General features: G+C 34.8%; 1 protein-coding gene across 7 annotated transcripts in view; it reads right to left on the bottom strand.

Annotated features, from left to right (window-relative positions):
* DPY19L4 (dpy-19 like 4) overlaps positions 1 to 13463 on the bottom strand; it is an 81765-nt gene that overhangs the window by 50658 nt on the left and 17644 nt on the right. For 4 of the 7 annotated variants that reach the window (XM_057497884.1, XM_057497885.1, XM_036875270.2 and 1 more), the window contains 4 exons: positions 8064 to 8187; positions 3107 to 3241; positions 479 to 610; positions 276 to 374 (listed from right to left, as the gene is read on the bottom strand). In XM_057497884.1, the coding sequence (XP_057353867.1) occupies positions 276 to 374; positions 479 to 610; positions 3107 to 3241; positions 8064 to 8187 (490 nt within the window). The remainder of the gene's footprint in view (positions 1 to 275; positions 375 to 478; positions 611 to 3106; positions 3242 to 8063; positions 8188 to 13463) is intronic. The other 3 variants (XM_057497886.1, XM_057497888.1, XM_057497887.1) reach the window with 3 other exon arrangements.

A 13463-nucleotide genomic window follows, 5' to 3' on the forward strand; every position in this document is an offset into this window, starting at 1 on the left:
CTTTTACTTGTCTCAATTTATTCCATATCTTACTTACTGTTAACTGAGTAAGATAACATTTTAAACGAAATGGAAAATAAAGTGTATTTTTTAAGTATATCTACAAAGAATCAGAATCCTATTTTCTCACCTAAAAACTATGTATGATCATTGTTAAACTCAAAATTTTAACGTACAAACTCTATTACCTCACTATCTCATTATTCTCATTAAAATTAATCCAGTATGCTTCATTATTCAATTTGCTCTACTACATGAATCTCTGAGTTACTTACCTTCATTATAATATTCAGTGTCACTGTCAGAATACACACCAAGTAAAAATTAATCACTTTTATCATCTTAGCTATAAAAGTGCCTTTTTTCACATTCAGCTGTGGGGGGAAAAACATATGAACAAAGAAATGAGATATAAAAAATTAACAATTAACAATTAAAAACTTCACCACAAAAAGGATAAAAAGGCCATTCTAATTACCTGAAGGCATTTAGCAAGCATTAAGGCCACCACTAAACTTAATAAAGGAGATACCAATAAGGCTGAATTCTCAAACTGCAGTAAATATCCCAGAAAAAGAGAAAATATATAGATTTTATAAACTTCATGAACCTGTTGGGACAAAAATAAAATGAGAACAAAATGAATTTTATTGTGCATCTTTTCATTAGTTTTGTTTAGAATAGGTTTGACTAAAATTATAAAGTAAATGTTCTAGTATGATTTAGGATAGTATTGTACAAATGTTCAATTTGTATTTTTAATGATATGGCATGTATTGAATTTATTACTTTCTTCTTAGATAGAACTCTTGCAAACAAATGAAAAGCTTCAAAACTGTGGAAATTTAGATCAAACTAGAAGAATTTTATTTAGTCCCAGGTTCTGACTTAATTTCACCTGGCTTACCTTTTTATTAAAATCTACCTACACAACATCAAACTATATAAATAAAAAATCATGGTCTTTAGCAGCAGATCCCAAAACCTACCCCATGAAAATATCCTGACATGAAATGTTTTACTAGAGAAAAGTATTTTTGCATTTGGTTCATTTACAATGAGTATAAGAAAGTTAGATTAGGGTCCTAATAAAAGATCTCTCAGGTAAATTTTATTTTAGTAGATTTATTTTATAAAACTCAATAGTATGATAATCTAATCTAGCATAAGATTAATTCCTTTTAGAAAGGGGAAACTGAGGCAAATATAAGCATTAGTTGGGGGAAAATTAAAAGGCACAGTGTTAAAAGTAAAATAATAGGAAAAAAAAACAAAGAAAAAATAAAAACCCAAGAGGCCATTTAGAAAAAAGATACCTCACTGCTGGGAGGCTGAAGCAACAGCTGGGTGATGGCATACTGGAACCCTCTAGGTGCTGATAATGTTCTATTTTTTTATTTTGGGTGCTTGGTTCTGCAGTTACTGAGTACCTGTCTCTTAGTTCCAACCTACCCCTCTATCCCCTCCCTCATAATGCTGGGACTTGGAACTCAGCTCTCTATATTTCGGCCTTTCTAATTGTCTCTCTCTTAAGCTCTGCCAAGAAGAAATGCTAGAGAGAGTTTACGAGGTTAGAGGAGAAAGGAAGAGCTCCTTCCTGTTGCTTCCTGTCTGCCTGTAGTTCCCGTGAGCATCACCTCAGCAATTCTTACTCACTCCAACAGTGATTCTCTCCTGTTGAAGCAGCTGAATACAGCCACAGTTTCCCAACATTCAGTGAACCAGTTTTATTACATACTCTTCCCCAGAGACCCCAGGACCAGCTGGCCAGAGCCCCTAGGATATAGGTTCCATTTCCACAAGGTCCTTCTTTCCAGTTCAGAGACACCAGCTAAAGCTGAGTGGTGGCCCCTCCTCAGCAGTCTGAGTTTCAGCTCCATGGGGTCCCTCTTCTAAATTTTTACATTTTAATAATCCCAAATTCTTCTATTTGTTCCCTCAGCTCCAGGGGCAGTAGCTGCTTCCTGAAATTGCTACCTCTATGATACTTACTTATTACCCTTTCAATTAACAAGTTAATGCCTTTAGATTTGGTTAATGATTTATTATGTTAAATTATCTCTATTTAAATAATCTAAATGTTGGTACTCATCAGGATTCTGGACCATCTGTGTACATGGGATGAAGAAAAGGTAGAGAAGAACAAGGAGATCCTCAAATTTCTGGCTTGGATAACATATTAAAAACTTCATAAATATATATAAAGAAAGAAAAAATAAGAAAGGGTCAAGAAGAAAAAGATAAAGAAACAAAGGAACCAAATGTTGATGGAACCTTCAATCAGTGCTGGCAGGAATATAAATTGATACAACCATTTTCGAGAAAGGCTTGGGATCTAGTTAGGTTGAATATGTACATATCCTTTTACTTGTAATTCCACCATGAGGTATATACTCTAGAGAAATCTTGCACTTATGTGTCAGGTGACATGTATAAGAATGCTTGTAACAGCACTGGTCATATGTACAATAAACTGGGAAAAACTGAAATTGATTTGAAATTAATTGAAAAATTAGACAAAAGGATGTAAAAAATAAATTAAAATTAATGAAATTAATTTTACATCACCATGGATGAATCTCAAAAGCAAATCAGGCAAAGGTAAACAATACATTATTTATAACATATTTTTTAGGAATACATAGCTAGGTGGTTAAAAATATGAAGAAAAAGAAGGAAAGGATGAACAAAATTCAGGACAGTTAGGCTCTGTTGGTAAAGGAGCAGAATGTGACTCGGGTGAAATCAGAAAGGGGGCTTCTGGGCTATCAAGTGTTTCATTTCTTGGCCTGGTTAGTCAAATATTAAAATTCTAAACATGTTCTAAATTTCTTTTTTTTTTTTAAATAAAGAAACAGAAAGAGAAGGAGAAATTGCTAGAAATGGAGACAAAACACAGGTTGACTTTGGTTAAGCAGACTATACTTAAGGGAATTTCAAAATGCTTCTAGAAAAGGCTAGGGAGAATGGATCTAGCAATCTTTTGAGTAAAAGTGTAAGTCAGAATACTTTAAAATAAAGCTTTAAGAGCAAATGGTTTCAAGATACAACACCATAAAAACATTTATTCTCTAGATTTAAAATCACAATTCAAAATCACAAATACCTTGTCACTTAGCTCCACTGAAAAACTATCTAGCAGGAACAGAGATATTGCTTGTAGAAACAAGAGATAGTGGCTGTATTCCCACATCATCATAAATGTGTAAGTTGAAGCACTGATCAACAAGTAGCAAAACCTCTAGGGAAAACAAAAGAAAGAAACTAAGTATCAACAGCTTTATTACCATAAAAATCTATGAAGTTGTTACCTCAAAGTTGCAGCTGTTATTCAACTTTAAGCTACATAATTCTTGAAGCTATATTTTTAAATGACATAATTGTAATTATATCCTTAAATAAACAATAAGATCTTAAAATAAAGCACTCTAGAGAAATCAACCTACTTGTCCTTCAAAGTTAAACATCATATTGAGAACTTAAGACAAAGGAAAAAAAATTCAGTACAATTTTTCTTTCATCCCCTGAGGAGTAAAGTAATAAATATTAGAAAATGGTGGCTTTTATTCGACTTGGCCTGTGGGCTTCTGTTATTGTGAAAGTCACTCCTTTCACCCTAGGAAATATTTTCACTTCCATGCACTTCCTATTTTCCTAAGAGCTTACAATTAAATAATCGTTATGTCTCAGCCTATTCTACAGTCCACTGAAAAGAGCCCACTGCTATTTTCATTTCCTCTCAGCAAAAGTGTTCCCTTCTCTTTCCCAAGTGCTTGTATCATCCATCACAAAAACTCTGAGCTGCTTTTCTCTACTAAAGGACTAAACACAAGGATTTCATTGTCCTTGCCTTAAAAATGCCTGGTTAAAATTAATTCTCTCCTACCAAATGTCATCTCCCAAGTGATCCCTTAGTGAAGAAACCAAGTCTGACAAATCCACTGTCCCCTGGCATATTTCTAATAACAGTTTCTACTTCCTCCAGGGTTCTGCTTTTTGACTCCCAATTCCTCCACCAGCCATGGTGTCAAACGACTTTGTTCTGACAAGAATAGTGAAGGAAAAGGACAGTAAGTGTCAAATCAGGAAACCTAAGATAAGAACCATGTTCTTTAAAACTAAGTCTTTCAGACTCAGTTTACTATACTCAATGATAAATCTACAGTCAGAAATACCTTAGGCCATCAGCACACATAAGAGTTTTCCAGCATCCTCAGTAAGATTAAGACCAGAGAACAAAATGTAAGAGATAGAAAAATTCCACCAGTTGGTCAAAGAATACCAACTGCAAGGCCCCAAAGGGCTCAGCACTGACAGAACACAAACGTCTGCTCCTCCTATCACCATGCCTCTAAGAGAAAGTGCTCTGGAAACTTTCCCAGGAGGAACAACCAGAGCTGTAATGACCAGGCCTGAAACCATCATCCCCAAAGAAGCCAGCTCCAGAGATCAATGAAGGCACAAATCTAGATCCAAGCCAGTTAACCTACTGGCCATTTGGAAATTACTTTGGGGGTGCTGGGGAAAAGCTACGATATAATGAAACAAACTGCTAATTCCAAGGGCTTAGTCTCAAAAATTACTCTGAGAACATACAGTAAAAATAAGATAGACATATATGTCAAGCACAATCTGGACAATTAGTTTAGCTTTTCCTTTCTCTGAGCATTTCAAATTTCTTACATTTCAAAAATTCTTCTTCTGAGAATTTCAAAATCCTGTGCATTCTTGTCTACCCCTAACCTTGCTCACTTCACTTTTCAACTATGCCTCTTTGTGAAAATGTTAATATCTATTACTTAAGTGACACATTAAATTGTTTTCAGTAATCAAACACAGATGTCTCTATATGGCTCCAGATGACTGCACAAAAGATCTGAGCTTGGATATCCTGATGCAACTGGAACAAGACCGAGCTTCAAGAGTGGGAAGCAAAGCACAAAATATATGATTAAAATACATATGTCACTGGAATACTACTCAGCAATGAAAAGAAGCAAACTATTGCTACCTACAACAATTCAGATGTCTGTGGAGGGCATTAGACTAAATGAAAAAAAAAAAAAACCACCTCAAAGGATAACATACTATACAATTCCATTTATATAAACTTTCAAAATGATAAAATTGTAGTGAGGGAACAGATCAGTAGTTGTCAGAGATTAAGTTGCGGGAAAGGTGCCACCATTAGTGGGTAACTTAAGGGAGTTTATTTGCAGTGATGGAACAGTTCTTTATCTTAATTATGGTGATGGTTACTCAGATTTACATGTGATAAAAATCTATAGGACTATACACCCCTTCCCCAAAAAAGGAGTGAATGTAAAAAAGGTACGATAAAAAATACATATATATATATATATTTAGTCTTAATTAGTTTCACTCACAAAAAAATTGTAGAAATAGTAGAGAATTCCCACGTACCCCCTCACCCAGCTTCCCCAATGACAGTATCTTACTTGACCATGATACATTGTCAAAACCAGGACATTGACCTTCATACCATACTATTAATTCAGGAATAGACCTTCTTTAGAATTCAACACATACACACAGCACAGGCAGGAATTCGTTGAGGTGGATGAACATGGTTGAAGGATTGGGCAGTTTTGCTTTAAAAAAACTGAACTGTTGCATAGAACAGACTGGGTTGCCATAGGGGAGGGGAGTGGAGGGATAAATGAAATAGATGAAGAGAGGGAAAAAAAATTAGAATGTTTCATATCTTGATCTGGGTCATGATTACATGAGTGTATACATGTCAAAATTCATCAAGCTGTACACTAAGATTTGTGCATGTATTGTATGTATCTCAATATAAAAACTAGTAATTTTGAAAAAGGAAAAAATTGAGTTGTTAAGGTGAAGGATTAAGAATACACTATAGTTAACTTGCTTTTTTTTTTCCTGCCATATGTTTTTACAGAATCCTTAATATGGTTACCCCTTTAATATCTGCTTAGAGACATTATGCTTTTACTGTGTACTCTTGGGAACCAGATGAATGGCTAATTATAAATAATCAAATAACTGATAAATCGAATTTTTCCCCTTTACCTTAGTATTAAGAGAGAAAGAAGGAGGGGGAGGGAAGAAGAATGTTATGGAGCACTTTTAAAATACAGAAAAACAACTGTGATTAAATAAACAATGAGAAATAAAGTATAACCTGATATAAGAGTACAGTTGACCCTTGAATACCAAGGGTTTTGAATTGTGCAGGTCCACTTATATGCAGATTTTTTCAATAAATATATTGGAAAGTGTCTTGGAGATCTGAATTTGAAAAAAAGATTTTCTTTTCTCTAGCTTACTTTATTGTAAGAATACATTATATAATACATATAACAGACAAAATATGTGTTTATCAACTGTTTATGTTATTCATAAGGCTTCCAGTCAATAGTAGGCTATTAGTAAAGTTTAGGGGGAGTCAAAAGTTATATGCAGAGTTTTGCACAGGGGGCTGGTGCCGCTAACTCCCATGTTGTCCAAGGGTCAACTGTATAAGCTAGCCCTGGATCCCTTCAAAAAAGTACAGGGTTTGGGTAAACAACCGTGAACTGGGAGAAATACACTTCTCACTATATATCCATTTGCACTGATAGATTTTATTTTTTTACCATATGCATAATGTATATGTATTACCTTTTAAATTAAAAAAAGCTAGAATAAAACATATTAGAAATAATATATAACATGGAAATGAAAAAATACAGAAAAATATTAAATATGGTATAGAAGGGAGAAAATAAGTTTACACATCACACTACCTTTACCATCACACAAAACTTTTGAAATAAGAATAAAGATTTTATTTCAAGACAGTTGATTAAACCTTTTTGTAGGCAACAAAGCTTCATTTTAGCTCAAAAATAAAGGTAAATACAAAGAGGCTTAGGCAGTTCACTTTGCTATACTAAACTCTTTCATTCACAGGTTGAAGAACCACTTCTCCCCAGGAGAAGGCTATATGATCTAACAGGAAAACAATCACAGACTCTCTATTATAGAAAACATTCTTGCTCAGAAAGCTCTTTATACAACATAAGGAAAATTACAAACCTGAAATGCATTCATGTTATTTACATAAAAAAGAAAATACTAGAGTTATAAAAAAATGAAATAAAAACTTTGCTATACTTGGAACATTTGTCATCACTAAAAAGGGGAGAGAACAGATATTTCAAAAGTAACCATAAATGCATCCTATTTCCCAGCCAACTAGGCTCAACAGAAGCCTTTCCTTGGTCCTATGGTCTCTTCTTCTAGCCAGGAATTCTTAGCCCCAGATAGGCAGACTGTCAAAGGGTTGCTACATTTTAGTCAATTTCAATATATTTAGTTATTTTTAAAATCACATTTTATGCACTTAAAATCAATATTCTGAGACAGAGTCTGTAAGCATCATCTGACAGTCAAAGGGCTTAAGGCAACATTAAAGCAAGAACCTGGGAAAGTCTCCTGAGACTCACTGAACTGCCTAAACCTCAGTCAGGAAAACACAAAAGGTATTCTGTAACATCTATGCTGACAGATAGTAACTGCCCTAGTTGGAGCAAGGATTTAATAATGTGGGTAACTGTTGAACCACTGACTTGCATATTTGAAACCAATATAATATTGTATACAGACTATACTTCAATTAAAAAAGTAAAGGTGATCAGAAAATAGGCAGTGCTACCATAAAAGTTAACAGTGCTGTCATTCATAGTCACTCTACATTTTCATTGATATTTCTTTAAGTTGTAATGACTAAAGACCATCACTGTTCCAAAAGTGAGAGAAATAGTGAAATAGAAATAAGATTAATTTTCAAAATAAGATATTCATTTATTTGTTAAGTAACTGCACCAAAACAATATAACATCTCCTTTCTCCTAAGAAGAATTTACTGTTAATCAGATGATAGACAAACAGGGTTATAAGACTACCTAAAAATCCTTTATTACGTAGTAAGTAGACTTCACTGAATATAGCTTAATTCTTAGTATGATTAGCTTTAAAATTATACACCACATTTGCAATTTGTCAGAATTGTGACAAATAAATTTATATCTTACCTCGCCATATGTATTTAAGTTGCTTTTTAAATAGCCCGTAAGTGCAGCAACTTGGCACGCAAAATATGGGAGTGCCCAGTTTTCTCTTAAAGGAATGGAGTATTCAATTCTTGTTGTATCTAACCTAAAATAAACCACAGATGAACAGCAAAACAGCAAGACATTATATTTGTGTAACACTATAGTCTTCCAAGCACTTTCACACACATCTCATTGTTCTCCATAACAATCCTGTGGGATGTAGACAGGACCCCGTTGCGGATACAGCACCTCTGAGCAAAGTAAGAGTGCCTCACCCTACCCACCTTCCCTCCCACCCAGGAAGACTTAGTGCTGCAGTGCACTGCTGGGTGAACAGATGGGCCTCTGGGAGACTCTGAAGAAGGCAGCCCTGTTCTAGGCAGATGAGGCCTCATTGAGGCTCAGGTACAGCCTGATTCAAGTACACTGGATTTCAGCCCCACCCTCCCTTCCCTTAAAAAGATGGCTTTCCTTCTCTAGAGCACCGTCTGCATTACATAATTAGGACTGACAGATCCAAAGCTCTTACCGCCCTTATTTAAGGAATATGAAGTTCAGACAAGTGACGTGACTAAGTCAAGTCAGACACCTAACAGGTGGCACAATTTGGATTACTTTGCATATTTTCTGACATCTAGTTTAGTAATATTTTCAATCAGCAGGTTACCCAGAAATAACATTAACGCAGCCCTTCATGTTATATATCTAGAGACTTTTGAAAATTCCCAAATCACAAATACAAAATGGCTTTGTAGGCTTCTCCTAAGTTTCTCCTTAATCAATTTTCATTTAGAGCCTGTCGTCTCCTCTGCATATCCTCACACCACAAGTGGACTACCTTTCCAACAAACACTAAATTTGGATCTCATACATCCAATGACTATTTTCCACACAAAAATAAAGGTGCTATTGCTTTAAAAATTTATGAAAATTGCTGCATAACTCTCCCTAAGTAATAGAGATGAATATGCTTGCATATAATTTAGTTTAACTGAATTATGGTATAGCCATACTATAGGATACTACTTAGCAATAAAAAGGAATGAGCTGTTGATACACCCAACACACATGAATCTCAAAATAATTATGCTGAGTGAAAAAAACCAGACCAAAAGTATATGCTTAAAGACTTCATTTATACAAAACTCTAGAAAATGCAAATGAATTTTTGTGACAGAGATTACAGGTTTCCTGCAGACAGTGGAACAGTAGTAGAGGTGAGGCAAGAAGAGGAAACTTTTGGGGGTGACAGATGTTAATTATATTGATTTTGTTGGTTTCACAAGTGTGTCTAAATACCTAATCAAACTACACACTTTAAATTATAGTTTATTCTATCTCAATTTTACCTCAAGAAAACTGTTAAAAAGCATTAGAAGAAGACCTGTCTTCTATGAATGCATATGTGATTGAATGTAGACAAGAAATAACAGCCTTATATATGAAGATCAAATGAAAAGCTGTAAAGAACTTGGCAGTGTGTCTAACTTAGTAACGTAAGTATTAGACCGTAGCTCTTTCATAATTCTGTACTGAGCTGCTTTTTACTTAATATATTATGAGCATCTTTCCATAATATATATGTGCCAATAAACATATTTCAAGAATATTTAATGGTCATGGCATATCACTGTATAGATTCATCATTAACTAATTTCTATTGTTATATACCTACATTGTTTTCAACTTCACCTACTACAAATAGTTTTTAAAAACATGAACCAATGTTTTCGTATAGTAATTATTGGTCTCTCATTGTTTACTTTTAACTCTAATCCATTTGGAAATTATTTTAGTATGTGTGCAATAGCTATTTTTTTTCAGATTGCATTGTTCCAACACTATATACTGAACATCATGTATTCTAAAGGCCACCTATTTTCATAATATACTTTTCCTGTAACACTGCTGTGAAAGTTAACTTTCTAAAAGACAAACAAGAGATTCACATGACATAAAGCAGGAAGTGGGGAGGATGGAGAGGCTACTTTCATTTCAGGATTCCACCAACCTCTCCATCAGCCCAGAACTGGGGAGCTGAGCCCAGCAGTCCCTTTTCTTAATGTTCACTCACTACTGCTACAGGACTCACAGATTAGTGCAGTGAAATCTTCAAACCTGCACCAGAATCACTGCCTGGAGAAGGCGTGAAGGTATCCTTCTCCCCTAGTCACTGCAGCACAAACTGTCTCTGCCCATTATTCTCCACACGCGGACAAACCTCCCCATTGAGACCTTCCTGAGCACTACTGCTACTTAGTCTGCCCGCCACATGCTCGGGTGGTCATGAGAACCAGCGGCTAACAGTGGGATGTGACAAAATCAGATGAGATCCACTTTTCCACCAGTGGCAGAGTCTAGCAGCAGCACAAACCAACAGTTCAAAATAGTAACTGGTTGGATCAACTGGGGTTCCCAGACCTGTAGATACACTCAGAGAGATCAGCGAGCTCCGAGTTTAATTTTGTGTTTTCATTTTAAACACATCACAAGCATAATCTGGATCACCTGGAAGACTATCTTGTAACTCCCCACCAAAAGATTCCAACACTCACTTCCATATTTGTGTTCACGGTCTATTTGGCAACACAGTACTATTTGGCTTAGGCTAATCAGGGAAAAAAGGAGAGATAATCTTAATACTAAATGATGTACTGACAAATAAAAGCAAATGATGTGCTGATCACTGGGGTAAATAAAGATTTCACAGTAGACTGAATAGAGCAACATGAAGAGAACTGAGTCATTTCACAGTACCCAGCTGTGTAGGTTTGTCATACTCAAAAGAACCTGCTGGACTGGTACCACATTTATGCTAAGAGTAGAAATTTGGTTTCAGCAAAACACAAGTTTCACATTGAATGAATATCTCTGTTAACATTTTACTGGTTTGTTATTTACTGAGTAAACTTGTTTTATAGTAGCATAAGTACTTTTAAGCATAAGGAGCTTTACCTAGTTTTATGTTTTATATTTAAGTAGCATTATAATTCAAAATTTTTAAGTCAACACATAGAATCCATGAGAATTTTTAAATATACATAACTGAAAATTGAGAAACACTGAGTTAAATAACATGTAAAACATTTTGGCATCTAAATGTATAATGTGTGAAAGTTGAAAAGCACTTATATAATATCAGTATAACTTCAAATGAATGCATATTACATTGCACTGATTATTACAATTTACCTAACTATTCTCTTACATTTAGGTGGTTTTCTAATTTTCCATATTATTAAAAATAATATTATAATCAATAAGTTCAAGTAGTGAACTCTTTCCTCTTTTTTTTGGATTACTTTCTTGAAATAAAATAGAATTCCTGGGAAATACTCTCACCTACAACTGAAAAAGCATACACCTCATGAGCATTCTGAGTCTACTGGTATCATCACAACAGAACCAGTACCATGTGTTACTATTATTTGCTGTTAACTGTACCTCTGGGACTTGTGCATTTTCTTGCATCTTACCTCTTTACTATTAACAATCTATAGTTACTTTCTTTTTGGCCAAAAATTAGATTTAACATAGACTTTTAATCACATATATTTATTTGTCCTTCAAATATGAAGATATTTCATTGAAAGTGATACCCAGGCATATACTTGTAGATGAGATTAGTAGGGACCAACAGCAATTTCTGTATTTTTCACTTGGGAGGCCTGGACTCAGGATAACCCATTATGGTGATAAGTCTGTTCAAAGAGTCATTTGCCACTGACTTTTTCCCCCAATATTGTCTGTACAGTGATGTTTCCTGAAATTTCCTTGAATTTTTTAGTATGCTTACATCGTTTGGTTTGAACAAACAGAAGCTATTTTATAATCCTGTTTTCCTCTTCTGGTGTTAAGGAACAAGTAATACAAAATACCATTAAGAACACTACTAATAACCATAATATAATGGAATGACTAATACCTTTTTTATATTTTTTCTAGGCAATCATATATTAACTCTAAAGGTGATGAATAAAAAAGACAGCATTCTTAGCATTTTCAAGTTCTTTCATGGCATTAAAATATATTTGGGAGTGTCAGATACATACCAATTAAAAAAATGCAAAATAAAACAACAACAAAAAAAACCACTTGCCAAGATGTTTCAACTGCTAAAAGATACATTTTAGCAGAATATGTCAGGTTAACCCTATTCCAGCTATGCTATGATACACTGTATCATTAAGGCAATTTAATTGTCATTTAAGTAAGGCAATTTCCTTACAATTCTCACTAAGATCTCTAAAATATTCCATTTGACAAGGAATCTTATTATCCTTTATTGCCATTATTTTTACATGGAAAAGTAAATTCGGCTTCCTCTTTGGGTTTCTGAAGAAGACAGGTCTAGGAATGATATGAAATGTCTACTAAAAACTTATTGCATGTGGTAGCCAGACTGAGATGATCTACAATAGTCCCTGCCTTCCAGTATTAATATTCTGTGTAGTCACTTCCCACATTGCACTAGAATTAGTCTGGGTGACTAGTAGAATATGGCACAGTGACATCATATTATTTCTGACATTAGGTTATAAAAGATGCTGGCTTCCACTACTGCACACTCACTCCACACTATCTTGGATCATTAACTCTAAAGAAAGCCAACAACCAAGTTGTGAGCAGCCCTACGGAGAGGCTTGGGTGATGAGAAACTAAAGCCTTCCAGCCAGCAAGGAACTGAGGCTTCTTGTGAACAGCCACATGAGTGAGCTTGGAAGTAGATGGTCCAGGCCGATCAAGCCTTCAGATGACTGTAGCCCCAACCAACTCTTGACTGCAACTTCGTAACAGGCCCTGAACCAGAACCACTCCAGATTCCTGACCCTCAGAAACTGCTGTTTTAAGCTGTTTAAACATTTGTTAGGCAATAAATACATCACATAATCAAGAAAGCAATCCTTTTAGAATATCTATATTTTAAATAATGCTTGTTTTGTAATAAACAGTATTTCATTCTAAAAAGCAAGACTTGCTAGACCTAGCCTATGAGTACTGAAATACTTTTGGTGAATGTGCTGTTAAATTTCTAACAATAAGTCCTAAAGGAAATTTAAAAAGTACTTGGCAATTTACAATATTCTTTAACAAGCACTTTCTGACATAACAAGAAATAATCTTATCCCCTGGCATCCACATCAGATTCTCTAATATGATCCTATATTAAAAAGAACCAAAGCTCCATAGAGAAATGGCTAATTCCAAATCTTTCACAGGGAATGTACAAGGTGAGCTTCACCTTGTTGAACCAGAAAACAAGAAAGCTTTCAAAGATTAATGAAGATGTGTCAAAAGAACTCAGGAGCCAGCCTGAAAGGACTTCTATTGACCAAACCTGTGACAAGCTGGAGGAATGACAAGGACAATGAGGGTAAT

Source organism: Manis pentadactyla, chromosome 3 (assembly GCF_030020395.1).
Source record: "Manis pentadactyla isolate mManPen7 chromosome 3, mManPen7.hap1, whole genome shotgun sequence".
Lineage (NCBI taxonomy): Eukaryota > Metazoa > Chordata > Mammalia > Pholidota > Manidae > Manis > Manis pentadactyla.